Source organism: Nomascus leucogenys, chromosome 14 (genome assembly GCF_006542625.1).
Source record: "Nomascus leucogenys isolate Asia chromosome 14, Asia_NLE_v1, whole genome shotgun sequence".
Lineage (NCBI taxonomy): Eukaryota > Metazoa > Chordata > Mammalia > Primates > Hylobatidae > Nomascus > Nomascus leucogenys.
Window position 1 is genome coordinate 74,783,530 of NC_044394.1, and position 19,375 is coordinate 74,802,904.

Below are 19,375 nucleotides of genomic sequence, written 5' to 3' on the forward strand. Positions count from 1 at the left end.
TTGAACCTGGGAGGTGGGGGCTGCAGTGAGCTGAGATGGCACCACTGCACTCCAGCCTGGGCAACAGAGCAAGACTTCATCTCAAAAAAAAAAAAAAGAATTTTTATCTGTTTTCTCGGGAGTCTTTTCCCATTTAATTTGGTAGTTGTTGTAATTTGGTTGGCATGTAAAATCTGTCCCTCAGTATTACATCTATCTAGCAGTAAAGACAAGTTACGTGAACCTGTTGGGTGACCTTTATGTCACTGTACTTCCTGGCCTTCTCTGTTGCCAGAACTTCCGTTTGTTTTTCCACTTACGTTTTATTGAATGGGTATGCTGAGTCATAGTGGGTATCCTAATCTACCAGCACCAATCGTAGGCTTGTCACGAGGCCCACGTAAATAGCATTACAGTCATAGTTTAATTAACTGATCTTAACATTTTATATTATTTCAACCATTGGAAACATGCCTTTATAAAACTCTTTAAATCCCCAAGTTCAATACTTAAAGATTAACCTAACTAATCTCTTTCCCACAGTTAATCACCTTTAACTTTTTAGCACAAAATCACTGTCATTGAAGTATTGTAGCTTTGAAAGGAAGATTTATGCATAGTAGTTTAGAGTTGTTTAAGTATTTGACGTAATTTTAGTAAAACTTCATGTCCTTGGAACTCTCAAGAACTAAATAGTTCTTCAGGTAGTTCATAGTAGACTTGGGAAAAGTTCACTAGGCTTATTGGAACTGTACTTGAAACACAAACATGTCCCAGTTGAAGGAAAGGACTTTTCTTGATGACATGAGCAACTGAGATTTTTTTCTTTCTTTCTCTTTGGTTTTCAACTTTAAATCAGTGAGATTTGCAACAATAGTAGTATGTTGGCATTAAATATTCATGTCAGGCCAGATGCAGTGGTTCATGCCTGTAATCCCAACACTTCGGGAGGCCAGACAGGTGGATCACTGAAGCTTTGAAGTTTGAGACCAGCCTAGGTAACATGGCAAAACTCTGTCTCTACAAAGAATACAGAAATTAACCAGCTGTGGTGGCATGCTCATATACTCCCAGCTACTTGGGTGATAGAGGCAGGATGATCCAGCCTGGATTAGAGTGAGACCCCATCTCAAAAAAAAAAAAAAAGAAAATTATGACAGCAAGCTACTTTTATGCCAGAAAAGGAAATAGTATAGCAAGAAAGTGTTTTTATTTTTATTTAATAAATCTATGATAAGAAACAATGATTGCATTAGTTTTAGAATACTAACTTTATAGACCATTCTCTTTCAGATCTGACTTTCTTTACCACCTTCTGAAAAATAGTACAAGTTTCTTTACTTGAAATCGGCCTTGTAAATTTACATTGTCAGAAGTTGGAAAGCAGCACAATAAGATGCAAAATATGCAGAAGCAGTCTATCACTTTCTCCTGCTGAGACACCACATTGGGGCAATCTGATTTGTGGTAGTTGGGAATATGGACTTTGGAACAAGTCTAATCTGGTTCAAATCCCAGCTTTTTACTTTTCAGCTATGTTTCTTTGGGCAGATTACTCTCTGTGCTTTAGTTTTCTTATTTAGAATGTCAGGGCTTGTTCTTCAGAGTTGCTGTGGGAATTAAATAGTCAACATAAAGGAGTCCAGAAGAGTACCCCGCCAGTAGCAGACATTCAACAAATGTTAGGTCTCTTGTCTTCACCGGGTAGATGTATTTTCCTTGTGAACAACTCAAGTGCTTGTATAGATTAATGAAGGATTGTTTTAAAAAACTTAGGTTTGTTATGCATTCAAGATTTTTTTTAATAATTTTTCTTTTTTAAATTTTTTTATTATCTTTAAGTTCTAGGGTACATGTGCACAACATGCAGGTTTGTTACATATATATACATGTGCCATGTTGGTGTGTTGCACCCATTAACTCATCATTTACATTAGGTATATCTCCTAATGCTATCCCTCCCCCCTCTCCCCACCCCACAACAGGCCCCAGTGTGTGATGTTCCCCTTCCTGTGTCCAAGTTTTCTCATTGTTGAATTCCCACCTATGAGTGAGAACATGCCATGTTTGGTTTTTGTCCTTGCGATAGTTTGCTGAGAATGATGGTTTCCAGCTTTGTCCATGTCCCTACAAAGGACATGAACTCATCATTTTTATGGCGGCATAGTATTCCATGGTGTATATGTGCCACATTTTCTTAATCCAGTCTGAATTCAAGATATTTTTACATCAAGCTTGTCTTTAAAGACTATCAGTCATGTTGGACTAGTGAAATGTAGTGAGGTTTCTAAAGATGAAGAAAGTAGCTGATATAGGGGCTTCTTTAAAAAAAAAGATCACAACAGGAAAAAAAAAAAGCCTGGTACTAAGTAAAATGCCTCCTTGGGGTGTGAGACATGTGATGTCTAGGGTATTTTGCACATTTGTAGTCTCTGCTTTTAAAGAACATGTTTATGCAAGTGTTTGGGATCTGTTCCTTCTTGGAACCCCTCCTGTACATGCCTCACACTCACCTCTCAGCCATGGTAGCTGCTGTGTAGTATTTCTTACTCTGTTTCTTTGAACTTACAGAATTCTATACTTAAAAGCTTAATGTCTCCAGTTACAAAATTTAAGATTAATAAGATTTCTTAATTCATCATATTTTGAAATTGATTTATTTTTATAAGCAATAGAAATTTCTCACTAATGCAGCTGGAAGGTGAATTTGTGTTCTCTGTCAAACCTTTGGGATATTCTTACAGCAAGCCCAAATGGAAGGGCTCAGCGTTTCTGACATATAAGAAGGCTTATTATACCTCCAAAATGCTACACGTAGGAAAGGGCAGCTACTGGTAGAGTTCCAGGATAGTCCTTTCTCTGCTGGTTATGCTGGTTAAATCTGCCTCCTCTTCCCAGAAATTTGTCATTGAATGAACATTTATAAAGAAACTGAAATGTCTAGAGAGCTCTGCTGGATAGTCACAGAGATGAATAAGGATTCATTTTCTGTTCTCAAGATTTGTGACCTATGAGAAGGGAGAGATGGGCAGGATATAAATGCCATGGCAGTGCTTGGAAGGAACAGTTAATTCTAACTGGAGAGTGTGGCAGTCACTACAGGACTGAACGAAGGAGGACGAATGCAGAAATGAAAAACTGTTTTAAAGGAAGGGGCCAGGGGAAGAAGAAGAGAGTGCCCTGCTTCTAATGCGCAAAGGCAGCCGCCCTGAGCTTCTTAAGCCCTTCATATTTATTGGGTAGAAAGAACAGGGAGGAAGAGGTAACGATTGGTCAGCTGCTTAATTGATCATAGGTTCATATTATTGCTAACAGGCTTCAGATGTGCCCTGTAAATAATCACAAGAAACACTTGTGCCTGGGTCGTGACTGCCCTTAGCATTCCTTCTGGATGGCAGACGCAGTTTGTCAGTGCATTTATGAGAACAGTTTGCTCTTTACTAATATAGCCTCCAGTGGTATACTGAGTTGATCATGACCCTCATTCTTTTGGCCTGCAACAGGGGAGAGTGGGGAAGACTTTACAGAGGAAGTTGCATGTGAATTTGCCCTTGAGGGGCAGAGGATTATTAGCAGGGTAGCATGGGGGTAGAAAGTGGACAGTGGCCACAAACTGAAGCCTGAAATGCCAGGTTCATTCTAGGAACAATGAACAGGTTGGTGTGGCTGAAACCTGAAGGTATCAGAATTGTTTGGTGAAAAATCAATCTGGAAAGGTAGAATTAGGCCAGAGATTATAAAGTTTCTTGAGTGCAATTTAAAGGAGGTAGGACCTTATTCTATAGATAGCATAACTTTAATGTGGTGAGAAAAGATAATGACATCTGTGTTTTTGCTGGAAAATCTAGAGGGTGACAAGAACAAAGTGAAAGAAAGAGGAGCTAGAAGCTCAGAGATGAATTAGGAGATTGTTGCAGTAGTGAAGGCAGAAAATCAGAAAGATCAGGTTCGGCTGTAATCAGATACCTGTAGAAATGGAAAGAAGGTTATATTAAGAGACTTAGCTTCAGAAGCTGAACTAATGGACTTTGTTGATAAGATAGGGAGATAGGGTAAGGGAAGAGTGAAAGATGACTCAGGATTTCCAAGTTTCTACATACAGTGGTTCCAATGACTCTAGTACTCCATATCAGCACTAACACGGGTGGCTTCATATTTCATGCTGTAGGAAATTTCATGTTTTGGGTTACAATGTGTAAAAAAATATTGGTACCTGTTACATATATGAGGCTGAACATGAGATGTGTGGCAGGTTCTTGAATAACAATGTTTTGTTCAATGTCATTTTGTTATAACATTGATAAAAAAAAAATTGATTCCCGGTGATGGCCACTGTCTGTGTGGAGTTGGCACGTTCTCCCTGTATCTGCAGGTTTTCTCTGAGTTCTTCATCCCAAAGCTATAAGCGTTAAGTTCATGGTATGTCTAAATTGTCCCAGTCTGAGTTGGGTGGGGGTGGTGTGAGTGTGCCCTGCAATGGAATGGCGTGCTGTCCAGGCCTGATTCTCACTTAGCTTCCAGGATAGGCTCCAGCCACCCATGACCCTGAACTGGAGTAAGCAGGTTGGAGAATGAATGAATGAATACATATTATTGTAACATAAAAATTTATTAAGTATACAATACACAAATGTTGGACAATAAGCAATGCGGTGTGAAAGCGCTCAGTGAGCCTGCCATATTTGTTATTGTTTGTTTTTGAATTACATTGTGGTAGGAGGTGATCTTTACAATTTTCCCTTTGCAAACGTCTATTCCCTGATTTCACCTTCACCATGATGACTGCCATCACTCACTGATGCACCAAAAATTGGGTAATTAATTGTCCTTGTTTTTGTTAATTTTTCTTAAATGTGTATATAGCTAACATTTATTTCAATGTTTAATATTAGAAGGGTTTTGAGTCTTTACTTAGAAGTTTGGTAATGTTTTTGTGACCAGAAATATGCCATAGGAACTTAATTCTTGTTTACATCGATTACCCTACGGTTAAAATTGGTTTAATCATACATTGCTTCACTGAAAGTTACAGTTTTCAAGAACCTATTGATGGCATTAGGTGAGCACTTGTATTTTTGAAAGTTTATTGTATCACTTTTTTTTTGTTTGTTTGTTTGAGACAGAGTCTTGCTCTGTTGCCCAGGCTAGAATGCAGTGGCGCGATCTTGGCTCACTGCAACCTCCGCCTCCCAGGCTCAAGCAATTCTCCTGCCTCAGCCTCCCAGGTAGCTGGGACTACAGGCGCACGCCACCATGCCTGACTAATTTTTTGTATTTTTAGTAGAAACAGGGTCTCACCATGTTGGCCAGGCTGGTCTTGAACTCCTGACCTCAGGTGATCCGCCCGCCTCAGCCTTCCAAAGTGTTGGGATTACAGGCACGAGCCACCACACCCGACCTATATCACTTTTTAACAGGAGAGTAACACAAATAACTTTTTAGTCTTCAAGAGACCTATGAAGCCAAAAGACATGAGTTCCATGGTGAACGTCAGAGGAAGGAAGAAGAAATGAAGCAGATGTTTGTGCAGCGAGTAAAGGAGAAAGAAGCCATATTGAAAGAAGCTGAGAGAGAGGCAAGTATGCTGGTTTGATGCGATTTGCATTTATTTTTTAGATGTCCTATTAATTTGGAGGATTTATTCCAAGAATTTGCTTGAGACTCTTTTGTAGGCTACTTGTTCTTTAAAGAGTAGCTTTTCCAACACGTAGTATTTGAATATTGACTTAAAATCATAGCCTAAAATTAAATGAAAACTTTGGCCTTTTTTTTTTTAAGCAGTACATTTATGGAGTGACTAATCGTTGAAATTCTTACAATGAACTGGAAGCTGCAGCAGCTACCCTCTTGGGTGCAGACATTTTTCTTTCATGAAATCCGTGCCTTGAATCTACGGTATACAATTTTTAGGTGCCTCATTCAACCAGTCTCAGTGGTGGTTTGTCTATTAGTGCCAAGGCTAAAAGAAGAAACACCACTGGATGTTTTCTTGTGCCTGGCAGAGTAAGCCACATTTGCCACAGGCCAACTCCTGAAGGTGGTGGGCCTCACAGCCACAGTGGCAACACGATGTATGTGTCTTACTGCGATGCTTTCCAAACGATGACCTTCCCTTTGTCATCTCACTCCTTTGACTGAGACCAAAGAGAATTTTGGCCTTTTGAGCAAATATTCTTCCATTAGAAATGGTTTACCAAGGGCTCATAATGGACTAGGTTACTAAGAAGTATCTTAACCATGAACCATAAACGTTTTTACTATGGCTTAATCAAGCCTTTTTGAGTGTTGCTGGGATGGTTGTTTGCCGTGAAATGGTTATCTGTGAAGGCTGTGAAGTAGCTTTGCTTTCCATTTGAACTCAGTCTCTCAGGATGTATTAGATGGTCTAGATTAGCGGTCCCCAACCTTTTCGGCACCAGGGACCAGTTTCCTGGAAGACAATTTTTCCATGGACCAGGGGAGATGGTTTCAGGTTGAAACTGTTCCAGCTCAGATCATCAGGCACTAGATTCTCATAAGGAGCACGCAACCTAGATCCCTCACATGCACAGTTTGCAATAGGGTTTGCACTCCTGTGGGAATCTAATGCCACCACTGATCTGACAGTAGGCGGAGCTCAGGCAGTAATGCTTGTTTGCCCACCACTCACCTCATACTGTGCAGCCCAGTTCCTAACAGGCCGTGGGCCAGTACTGGTCCGCGGCCTGGGGATTGGACCCCTGGTCTAGATGACCTTGGGGTAGCCCTGGCACCAAAAAAATCACCACTGAACTTCTGTAGTTTTGTTTGCTTCTAGTTCTGAAGCAGCTAAAATTTAGGTTTTGAGTAAAGCTATTTTCTTGAAAACACGTGATTTCTTGAAGAGTTAATCTGTAATCCAATTGTGCTAGTTTATTATTTCAGATACACTTATAGTACTTGCTATGTAAATGAACTGTGCAGGAAATGTTTTGTAAAAGTAATAGTTTACTAATTTATTTTTAATTCAAATTTTGATGTTTTATTTGGAAACAGTTCACATAACAGAAAAGTTAAAGTATAGGATACCTGTGTCCTTCTCCTTACCTGAGAAAATAGGAATACCGTAATCTCACCCAATCTTCAGTCCTTATTCAGATTTCTCTAGTTACCCCAAGACTGGCTTTCAAAATCGTTCCTTTTTATTTGGTGATTTTTCTGTTTTCGTTTTTGAACCAGGATGCAATCACAGATCACATATTGTACATGGGTATTATGTTTGTTTAGTTTCTTTTATTCAAGAGTTTCTCTCTCATATAGCATGAATCTTAGTTTTACCAATTCACTAATAAAAAGATACCACTCAAAACATTATTTAATTCTATATTAAAGGACTGTTATTTAAATATGTCCTTGCCAATATTGTTGTGAAACAAATATCCCTTAATTTATCGTTTGTATAAATCCAGATTTTTATATGTAGCTTTGTAAAATGATGTTTGCTTAGATAATAGTGTGTGAACATTAGATGACTAGAATGGGGAGATGCACAGAACAAATGATGTCTCCAAATATCGTTGACGTTCTGTCTTCCCTATTCCTTTATTGACAAGATTCTAGAAGAACTCATGAGGCATGTTGTGTGTGACACACGGATTTCCCATATGCCCTCCCCACTTCAAGGAAAAGTACAGTTTATATTTATCCCTCAGGTTACATGACCGTCGTTATTATTACTACCCAATTTGATATGTCAGTCTGTATCTTGGGATGATTTTTTCATTTAACATTTATGCCCCTCGTATTTCCAAAAAGTATGCTCAGTAATTTACAATTTAAAAATGCAGCTACGTTACAACCATGAACATGAGGAGAACAAGAGCATTATAATACAGGGTATGAAGAAGGGGTTTGCACAGAGGGCAGCCGAGAGCCCTGGTCGAGGGAATTTTTAAGTGAACACAAAGACTGGGCTCTAACTTCTAGGCAGGCAGGGCAGAAGGGACCACACAGAATTTAGATGGAAGTCATCTGCTAGCTCAGCAGAGAGAAGTATTTTCCCTGGCATTTATTTCTAATTTCTAAAAATGGGGTTGGGCGTGGTAACTCACGCCTGTAATCCTAGCACTTCGGGAGGCCAAGGCGGGTGGATCACTTGAGATCAGGAGTTTGAGACCAGCCTGGTCAATATGGTGAAACCCCATCTATACTAAAAATACAAAAATTAGCCAGGCACGGTGGCACATGCCTGTAATTCCAGCTACTCAGGAGGCTGAGGCAGGAGAATTGCCTGAACACAAGAGGCAGAGGTTGCAGTGAGCCAAGATTATGCCACTGCACTCCAGCCTGGGCAACAGAGCGAGAATCTGTCTCAGAAAACAAAACAAAACAAAAGATACTTTTTTTTTTTTTTTTTTTTTTTTTTGAGACTGAGTCTTGCTCTTACTGCCCAGGCTGGAGTGCAATGGCTCAATCTCAGCTTACCGCAACCTTGGCCTCCCAGGTTCAAGCAATTCTCCTGCCTCAGCCTCCTGAGTAGCTGGGATTATAGGCATGTGCCACCATGCCCAGCTAATTTTGTATTTTTAGTAGAGACAGGGTTTCTCCATGTTGGTCAGGCTGGTCTCGAACTCCGGACCTCACGTTATCTGCCCGCCTCAGCCTCCCAAAGAAAAAAGATACTTTTAAAAGGATCTTTGAGTAACAGAATGTGTAGTATCCTTAAAAGCAGTGTTTACAAAAGATACAGCATTGTACAGAAGTCCCCCTTTATCCTTACTTAGTTTGGCTTTCTGAGGTTTCAGTTACCCATGGTCAACCACAGTCTGAAAATATTGCAATAAGATATTTTGAGAGAGAGAGAGAGAAAGAGACCACATTCACATAACTTTTATTACATATATTGTTATAATTGTTCTATTTTATTATTAATTGTTACTGTTAGTCTCTTACACTGTGCCTTAACTTTACCATAGGTGTCTATATATAGGAAAAATCATAGGGTATGGTACTACCTGTGGTTTCAGGCATCCTCCTGGAGTCTTGGAACATATCCCCCATGGAAAAGGCGGGACTGTCGTAACATATTGATGACTTAATCTTCGTAAGAGAATTGGTGACTATTGATACCACAAAAGATTCCTTGTTTTTAATTTTTTGTGAATTTGAAAATGTATTTGAATTAACTGCCTGTCGTAGTGAATAATGGAACCATGAATGCATGCTTCATGTACATGGATGGAATAGTTGTTGATAGCCAGAGCTGGAAATGCCACACAATGTGAATAATGGTCACATTCACACCTCCCCGCCCCCTTGTTTAATGTTTCCCTCTTTGTAGTTTTCCTGGAATTTTTTAGTCAGCCTCATGAATGATGTATGAAGTGCCCTGTGACCTTTCAAGATATTTTAATATGCCTATGAGGTATGCAACCTCCATTTGAGTAACCAGGGAGCTATCTCTAGTCACGTGATAGAAACCTGCCCTTGCTGCTTCCTTTCCAGAACTTTGCCCCACTCCTGCTCCTCTCCCACATCACCGGTGCACACATGTGCAGAGAACTGCCACTCTCTGTTTGTGCCACCGATTTGAATGACATCTGAGGAGCGTGCCCTTTAAACACACGCACATACCTAACATGTAACTTTTTTAAAAGCAGGAACCATTTAAATAAGCAAATACTAAGGAACTGATGCTTCTCTGAAAAGGCATCCTCTGGAATAAAAGCATCTTGTGTTAGAAGGGCCTTAATCGATTATCTGTTTTAACCTTGTTTCCCTTGGAATACTTCTCCTATCAGGTGCTCACTGGCTCACAGGACAACCTATTCCATATTTAGAACATAACAGTTTTATTAGACTGGAGTTTAGCTCTCTGGTTTCTTCCCTCAGTCTCTGATTTTCAGTAAAGTATTTCCTCAAATATTTTATATATATATATATATTTTTTTTTTTTTTTTTTTTAGATGAAGCCTCACTCTGTGGCCCAGGCCGGAGTGCAATGATGCTATCTTGGCTCACTGCAACCTCAGCCTCCCGGCTTTAGGCAATTCTCCTGTCTCAGCCTTCCGAGTAGCTGGAACTACGGGCGCACACTGCCACACCCGGCTAATTTTTTGTGTTTTAGTAGACGGGGTTTCACCGTGTTGCCCAGGCTGGTCTTGAACTCCTGAGCTCAGGCAATCCACCCGCCTTGGCCTCCCAAAGGTCTCCCCCTTTCTAGACAACTTGGTGTCTTAGAAAAAGATGACATAGCCGGGCACGGTGGCTCATGCCTGTAAACCTCCATGAGCCACCACGCCCGGCTATGTCGTCTTTTTTTAGACACCAAGTCCTGCTTTGTTTGCATGAATGCTAGGTTTCTACCCAGAACTAAAATGTTAATGTCAGATTTACCTAACCAGATCAGAGGACCAAAAATAAGGTTTTCTTTTAAAATGTAGATTCTAGACACTGTGGTTGTGTTGTCAGAGGGCACAGCACACAGCTGATTCATATGGAGCTGGCTTAAGACCCTAGATTTTTTTTTTTTGAGGTAAGCCACAATTAAACCAGGTCCACCTACATTCTTCCTTGGACCTTGTCTCTTTGAACTTGCATGCAGAAATTCCCATAACTTTCATCTGTATTTCCTCTCATTACTAGTTCTTCTACATCTTTTAGAATTCTTTTATGAGCAGTATTGTGTGCTGTTCTGGGGGTATAAAAATGAAAAAGACATAGCTCCTAAGTAATCCTCAGTTAGACGTTGCTCCTACAGTTACCCCAGCACATGTGTGCTAAGGGTTTTTCTTTTGCACCTATAACAGAGCACAGGACACAGAAAGAACTACCCAGGGTGGCAGTTGGAGCAAGTTGAGTTTCCTATTTTTTGTTATTAACAATGGCTAATATTTATTGAGTGCTTACTCAATGTCAGCCATCATGGTAAAAATGTTAGATAGATTTTTTCTTTTGGTATATCCCAGTTGTTTTAAAGCTTCCTTTTTATTTGTAAGTTTCCAGAGTTTTATGCCCTTCATAGCTTTGAGAAATATGCCTTCTGTAATCCATATAGGGCATTCCTTAAGTTGTGGAACAAAGTAAAAGACAGGCCTGCCCCTAAGTTGACATCTAAGGTGACATTGCTCCCTTTATATGGTTTATCAAGATGATTTTCAGCCCCAAGGAGATGAAAAACTACTGAATTGAATTCTTTAAATAATTTTTTCTTCTACTTTTTTCACTTAAGAGAAATCTCTTGCTGTAATGTTATAAACTTTTGTGAAATTCATTTAACAGTTGTATAGGGGAAGAATAACCCCTATAGGTTCTTAATTGGAATGACCCCTTATTCTCAGATTAACAAAAGAAAAACAAACAAGTTTATTAGCATGTATATTTCACATATACATGGGTGATAACAGTCAATGAGTAGTTCTCAAAGAGGCGACTGCATTCTACCTTCTGTAGCATCTTCAACAAAGAAGAGTTAATTTTTACAGAAATGACGACAAAGGAAAAGGACTTGGAGTCTCTAGGGGCAGCAACTTGGAGGAAGGCACATACCTGGCAGATGAAGGCTAGTCAGTAAAGCTAGTTAATGTAGAGCTGTCTGGTACCAGTCTCCAGGCCCAAAAGGGTCTGAAATTGTCTTTGGTGGTTAACCTTTGTTCTCCCTGGTTGGGGAAGGGGGCTGGATACCTTTTGTCTTTGTACATCTGTATCCTGCCTTTAGGCGCCTAAAGGGAGGTCAGAGAGCTTTCCTATATCTGCTGCTCCTTAGTTGCCCTCAGCTCAACAGTCCTGCACATTCTGCTCTCCTACGGCTGCATTAAATGTATTTAGCATTAATTTATTCTTTGACTTTATCTTCATTGGATACTTAGGCAATGTTTTTCCTATTATAGTATAAATTCTACTATGAAGAGTATTTTCATATGTAAAGCTTTTTGTGAATTTAGGATTTTTTTAAGCCTAGATCTCAGGACATTGAAAGACTATGGAAAAATAGAATATAGTTTTAACATTCTTGACGTAGTTGACAATTGACACTTGCTTTCCAGTGATGTTTACGAGTACAGTTTTCAATAACTGTTTACTACACATATTTTATTTGGAAAATAGTGTTTTTTTTTCCTTTCTGGTAATTTCTTTCTATACTTTGCATCTCTTATTGAGCATGGACTTGAGAGACTTTAAGAAGTTTTGTGGGGAAAATATACACCGAGAAAATAAAAACTCTAGGAAGAGGTCACAATGTTTTAAAAACAGTTTTGTTCATAAAGCTATGATTTTTATTATAGTTAGTTTAAGCATTTTTTTGCATGGGACCTCATTTAAAATTAAAGTTACCAAGAGAATTCCATATGTAAACTTTTCCTTGAACTATGAACTTCTGAGACTTCAGAAAGATTTTGACTGTGTAGGTTATTCTGTGTTGCGCTATGGGGTCCGCCTTTGTGTTGCTGAGCTGGAGAGTGTGCCTCTGCTGCCGCGCTGTGTCAGTAGTGGGGATTGCACTTTTGTTTCCAGCTACAGGCCAAATTTGAGCACCTTAAGAGACTTCACCAAGAAGAGAGGATGAAGCTTGAAGAAAAGAGAAGACTTTTGGAAGAAGAAATAATTGCTTTCTCTAAAAAGAAAGCTACCTCCGAGATATTTCACAGCCAGTCCTTTCTGGCAACAGGCAGCAACCTGAGGAAGGACAAGGACCGTAAGAAGTAAGAGGCCCAGCCACCCTCCCTGGCAGCCCTGCCCGCACTTGTCACATTGCCCTGTCGGATCTTCCTAGCGCTTCTTACTTCTGCTTCGTTATGCTTTGTCTTCCTCCTCCAACTAAATGTCAGCTCCTGGAGAGGAGAGACCTTGTCCCTCTTGTTCACTGCTGTTTCCCCAGCATCCAGAACAGCACCTGGCACATGTTATGTGTTCAGTATTTGCCAAAATGAATGAATGACAAAATAAAAATACATCACAGTGTAAAAAGGATCAGTTAGCTGAGGGGGAAATGGCTGCTCTTATTTAATAGCCCAGCCGTGGCCCTAGTACACAGCTAATGGCTGCTGACCTACCATGAGTTATTTTGAATTTTATGTCTAAATGAAGCTGTGCCCTTTGTTGGGGAATTATAGACATAAGATAGTATTTTATTAAACTAATCCTTAGGTTCAGTTTTTTAGAACAAATTCTACTGATGCTGATTTTGTGAGAATTTTTATTTTAATAAGGGAACCAGGCTGTCGATTCGAACTCCTGTGCATTGATGTCAGAGCTTGTGAAACCAATGGTGGATGTAAAGATGCAGAGAAAGGTAGAAAGGGCCACAGTGCAAGGGAGCGGCCATGAGTAACATGTGGATGATAATCGCAAGGCGTGTAGGTTTGGGGTATGTGTTAAAATCAGTTGCCCAAGTTTTAGGAAATAAGTTTATTTTTCCTTTTTGATAATTTCCTTCTGTACTTTGTGTCCCTTGTTTTATTTCTCCCACTTAAGTGTCCCTGTCGGTTTAACTATTTGGCTGTTGAGGAAGTTCATCATGCCTTGTTCTGTTCAGAATGCTCATTTGGGGGACTCTGCCTCAGTTTACTCTAGCTGCCTCTGTGCTAGCAGCATCGCATGCTCCCATGTTCCCCACAGAGCAACACATCTGGTTTAATGCTCTCACTGCATCTATTTCAGACCCATTTTCAGAATATTGCAACTCAACTTTAAAATAGGAAAACATGACCTTGGCCCATTGGTGGCTTTCAATTTTTTTAAATATGGAGAAGTAAACCACAGGACTTTGGCAGATTTTATTGGCTTATATATTTTACAGGTTTTTTTGTTTTTTTTGGTTTTTTGTTTTTTTTTGGAAAAGAAGAAGGAATTCTCATGTATGATCTTTCAGTGTAAGCTCTCCAAGGGCATGGATCTTTATCTTGTTCATTGATATAGCCATCCCCAGAGCCTAGAGCAGTTGTCTGGTACATAGTAGGCATGCAATTATTTTTGAAAGAATAAGTAGTATAAAAGCTGTATTTTATTCAAGCATTGAATTTCAAAAGATAAACTATAAATTTATTACTGCTTTTCAACATGCTTTGGATTTTAAAGCTAATGGATCTTTTATTAATACCTTTTTTCCTTTCATCTTAACCCAGTGTTACTAAAATTAGATTTCCCATTTTTTCCCCTATATGAAAGATAATTTACATTTACCTTGTAAAAATTATCACCCTGCTCCACTTGAGAACCCTGCTGTTGTTTGCAAAATCAGGGCCAAGCTTATATTTTTTGAGAGCTCTCTAGAAGAATGTATCTTCAAGAAAATATGGTTTAGTGTTTTTGGTTTTTTCTTTTCTTTTTCAAAGTCCCATAGCCAGACATCCTATAATATACTAGATGCATATTTGCTAACTTTTACTTCTTGAATGTTTTTTTTAAATTGTACCAATCAAAAGGTTCTTTTTCTTTCCAGCTCCAATTTTTTGTAAAACAGAAGTTCCAGAGCACAGAAGGTCATCATCACAAGCAAACTTTATTAAAAAAAAAAAAAACAAAACTAGAAGTGTTCTTTGATTTTGCTGTTTTTATTTGTTTTATCACTTCTATATTTGGTGAACGGCCACAGTTACTGATATTTATGGAAAAGTACTTTCAAGTACAAGGTCAATACATAAGCCAGAGTGAATGATACTACAAGTTGAGCATCTCTAATTCAAAATCTGAAATTCAGAAGCTTCAAAATCTGAATCTTTTTGAGCACTGACTTGACCCCACAAGTGGAAAATTCCCCATCTGACACCTTTGCTTTCTGATGGTTCAGTTTAAAAAAGATCTTGTTTCTTGCACAAAATTATTAAAAATGTTGTATAAATTACTTTCAGGCTATATGTATAAGGTGGATGTGAAACATGAATTATGTAATTAGAGTCGGGTCCCATTGTGTATACGCAGATATTCCAGAACCTGAAATCCAAAACACTTCTGGTCTCTAGCATTTTGGATAAGGGATACTCAGCTTGTACCTATATATTCATATATATTCACTGTTGTTAGAAATTTTTAAGTTGCTGTTTTGTGATGAATCTAAATCTTTTTTTCTCTTGCTACCAAGCTATTGTCACTGCAGTGCCGTTATACCAAAGAGCAAAGTGTCAGGTCAGTGCCATTGAAAATACAGAGCCCATTAATATCATGGGTTCTGATTACATTTATATTCCAAGATGAACCTTTTTTATATGTACTAAAAATTTTGGGGAATATGTTTTGGGATGTATTATAGAGCTAAAACTCTAACCTCTTAATAGTTTTATAGAACTTAAAAATTTTTGATATAGTTACCCAGTTGGTGATACGATCTTAAGCTTTTGTGTCAGATTATTTAATATGATGACTTCATGCTTTATTATGCCTTATTATGGCTGATGTATTACTGTGGTGAAACAAAATATCTTTAAAAGTTAAAACATCCAGATATATAAACTCTTTTTTCCTAAGGATAAAGTACCTTTGAGCATGAGTATATCACAGCTTTCATTAGGAAAATTTTTCATTACATACTTGTTTAAACTCTTCCAGGGGAAAAATAATATGGTTGAATCATTTTATTAGAAATACTTTTTAAGAAAATAACTGAACATCTGAATATTAAAGATATAAAAATGCACATAATTCGTATTTCAGGTAGTATTTGCATTCAGTGCCTTACTAGTATTCTCAGAACATTTTAATGATTTCTAACATTTCTTAACATTCATAGATACATAAATTTTCATTTTTTGTAATTGAATATTCTAAATAAAACTGAAATTTACTCTTGACAAATAAAACATATATTTACTAAAATGTGTTTAATTTTCCTTTTTGAAAACTCATTTTAAAACATTCATTTAATTATGTATTTGAATTATTTTGGAGATGAGGTATTTTATGAGTATTTTCAGACAATAAAACTTACTAGTCTGTGTCAGATTCTGAGCAATCATAAAGTCATCTAAGTTGTAAATAAAACCTTGCATAGCACAATTTGTCTGTACACTTTAAATTTTATTTTTGCATTTGAAATTCACAGATATCTCTCAGTCTTTTAAAACTTCAGTAAATTAAATTATACATGTCACAGAACAAGCTCAGAAGTTTCTTCGCAAGATCAGTGATACCCGGGTTCTGGTAGGCAGGGAGTCCTGGAGGGTAGGTGACCTGAGGTACAGAGCCAGGCCAGCGCCATGGCACTTAGTGCCAGCTGAGCAGACTGTTCACAGAGGGGCTCCATGACACTGCGGGAGTGTTTGTTACACATGTGGCTATATTTGACCACACTGTTTTTAAAGCAGCTCTCCTTAACTCTGAAGAACGTACTTTGAAGTGTGAGATGGGTTGTTGGAATGGTAAACAGTTATTCAAGTTTCTAGTTGAAAAGAACGTAATAAACCTGCCTAAGACTCTCTGGACTTAACAGCAGGGCGGTCGTTTTGTACTGCTGATGACTGCTGTGAGAAAGCCTCACTCCTGCTTCAGCCACAATGTGAATTTTTAATTTATTTCATATATTTGGGTTCCATGTAAGATTTTATTTTAAAAGAGTTGAACAACAAAGAAAAAACATTTTTAACAATGACTTCTTATTACAAAGCTGATTTATTATCAGGTACAAGATTAGAAAATGAATTATCCACTGATGCTTAATCTCCTGGGAATAAAATAAAGTTAGTCATATTTTGTTAAAAATTTTTCCCATTAAGCTTATGAAACAGTTGTCTCTAACTAACAGCCATTAATCCTGGTACGTACTCCTTCCGACTTTTGAAGCTCTGTCACATAGACTAGGATTTGAACTTCAAAGCAACACAAGGAAAAAGCATTAAAGGGATTATTATCACTATATTGTGGATGAACTCAGTGTAGGCCCCGTGTTCCTATTGTGCCGGGAAATGGGGACACACACATGATTCAGGTCATCCATGCATCACGGAGCAGCTGGAGCAGGCTGGACAACCAAGTAGGTTTGGAGCAGGGCACTCTCAAAAGGGTGTCTGCCTCTCCTCACAGATCACAAGGAGCCATCCAAAGAAGTGACTGGTTCTGAAGGACTGGAGCAGTTTGTCCAGAGTATGAAAGAAGAAGGCATTCCTAGTACAAGGCACAGCATACCATGTGCACTGGAAAGTAGCTGAGCACCATCAGAGTACCAGTGAGGAGTGGGGCTCCGGTAAGGGCCAGGTTTCAGAAGCAGGTAAGGAATGGGTTTATAAATCCCAGGAAAGAGTTTATAAATCCTGTCTGGCAGGCAGTGGGAGCCATTGAAAGGCTAGGCCTCACAAGGTTAGGTGTTCTCCAGGGTTTATGGGAAGGAGATACTGGCAGGCAGGGGGAGCTGGGCCAGGGCAGGCCAACCCTTTAGAGATACAATAGACTCACCTAAGGAGTGTTTAAACAATACTGATGTAGAAAGGAATGTATAGTAATGAAAATGGTAGCTGTATGGATAAATCCAAATGAATAGCCCATATAAAGCAATTACAACGTCTTACGGACTTGAAAATACATAGTGAATTAAAATACGAGACAATAGTGGCATGAAAGTTAGGAATGGCGTAAATTGAGGGATCTCAGGTTCTTGCATTAACTGGGAAGTGGTTAAGAGTCCCAGTCACACAGGTAAATCAGAATTGCTTTTCGCCATCTCTAGGGTAACCATGAAACATGGTGACGTGTGTAACTTCCAGGCTAATAGGAGGAAAACTGGTTTTAAAATGCTAATACAGAAAAAAGTAAGAAACTGCAGGAAATAGCAGAGATATGACAACCAGAACGCATGTAGTAATATGGTAGATTTAGACCCAAATGTATCAGTAAGTACTTGGATTACATGCTCAATTTTTTAAGATAAGTTTCCTAAAAAAGCAGCTGTATGTAGTTTACAAGAGAACAGTCTACAACTTTGTCTTTATAGACGAGAAAGGTTAAAAGAAGATGGGAAAAGGTACATCATGCAAATTTTAACTAAAAGCTAATGTGTAGCTTTTTTTTTTTTTTTTTTGACGGTCTTGCTTTATTGCTCAAGCTGTTGTGCAGTGGCACAGTTATAGCTCATTGCAGCCTCAAACTCCTGGTCTCCAGCAGTCCTCCTGCCTTAGGCACATCACGATGCCCAACTAATTTTTTTTTTTTTTCATTTTTTGGTAGAGACAGAATCTCACCCAGGCTGGTCTCAAACTCCTGGCCTCAAGTGATCCTCCCACCTCAGCCTCCCAAAATGTTAGAATTACAGGCATGAGCCATTGTGCCTGGCCATATTTTCAGTATATTAAGAGAACTTTAAGGCCAAAAGCATTGCTAGAGATGAAGAGAGACCTGAAAATAAATAGCAGTTCTCAACTATACATCCCTATGTACAAAATAATAGCTTCAGCATATTTAAAGCAAAGATTGATGGGAGTATAGGAAAATACAGATCCACACCTAGAGATTTAAACATACCACTTGTGTATGATAGGACAAGCAGACTGAAAATTATTGCAGATATGAGAGACTTGAAGAAAACATGCAACAGCCTTGGCCTTGTGAGCGTAGATAAAACAGTGCACCTGGGGAATGCCTCAAGCACACGTGGAACATAGAGTTGACTGTGTTTTACTATAAAGCAAGCCTTACTACCTTTTAAAGGAATGAAAGATTATGTTCTTGATCATAATACAGTTAAGGTAGAAATCAATAATAAAAAGCTGAAAAATTCCTGTCTCTAAGGGAACTTGTTTTGCTCAGCACCATACAACCCAGCAATCCCAGTCCTAGATATGTGCTCAAGAGGAATGAAGACACATGTCCCACCAGGACCTGTCTAAAAGTTTGTGGCAGCCTTCATCATCTGCCAAAACCCGAAACAACCCAAGTGTCCATCAACTGGTGAACACATAAGTTGTGGTTCATCCATACAATGAAAAGGAACAAGCTACTGGTGCGTGCAAAACCACAGATGAGTCCCAATCATATTATGCTCTCAAGCCAGATGCAGAAGGCTACATACAGCATGACTTCATTTATGTGACATTTTTTCCAAAGCAAAACTACAGGGACAAAACTGGTTGCGGCTGGGCGCGGTGGCTCATTCCTGTAATCCCAGCACTTTGGGAGGCAAGGTGGGTGGATCACCTGAGGTCGGGTGTTCAAGACCAGCCTGGCCAGCGTGATGAAACCCCGTCTCTAGTAAAGATACAAAAATTAGCCTGGCATGGTGGCACGTGCTTGTAGCCTCAGCTACCTGGGAGGCCGAGGCGGAAGAATGGCTTGAACCTGGGAGGCAAGGTGGCTGGATCACCTGAGGTCGGGTGTTCAAGACCAGCCTGGCCAGCGTGATGAAACCCCGTCTCTAGTAAAAATACAAAAATTAGCCTGGCATGGTGGCACGTGCTTGTAGCCTCAGCTACCTGGGAGGCTGAGGCGGAAGAATTGCTTGAACCTGGGAGGCAGAGGT

At 39.1% G+C, this 19,375-nt stretch overlaps 1 protein-coding gene across 5 annotated transcripts in view; it reads left to right on the forward strand.

The window, feature by feature from the left end:
• The window catches only part of SEPTIN10 (septin 10), a 71,547-nt gene extending 57,094 nt beyond the window's left edge, over positions 1-14,453 (forward strand). For 3 of the 5 annotated variants that reach the window (XM_030827580.1, XM_030827583.1, XM_030827582.1), the window contains one exon: positions 12,451-12,638. In XM_030827580.1, coding sequence (XP_030683440.1) covers positions 12,451-12,502 — 52 coding nt within the window. In that variant the 3' untranslated portion in view covers positions 12,503-12,638. Of the gene's footprint in view, positions 1-5,421; positions 5,555-12,450; positions 12,639-14,377 lie in introns of those variants that run through there. The other 2 variants (XM_030827578.1, XM_030827579.1) reach the window with 1 other exon arrangement.
• Positions 14,454-19,375: the final 4,922 nt, after the last annotated feature.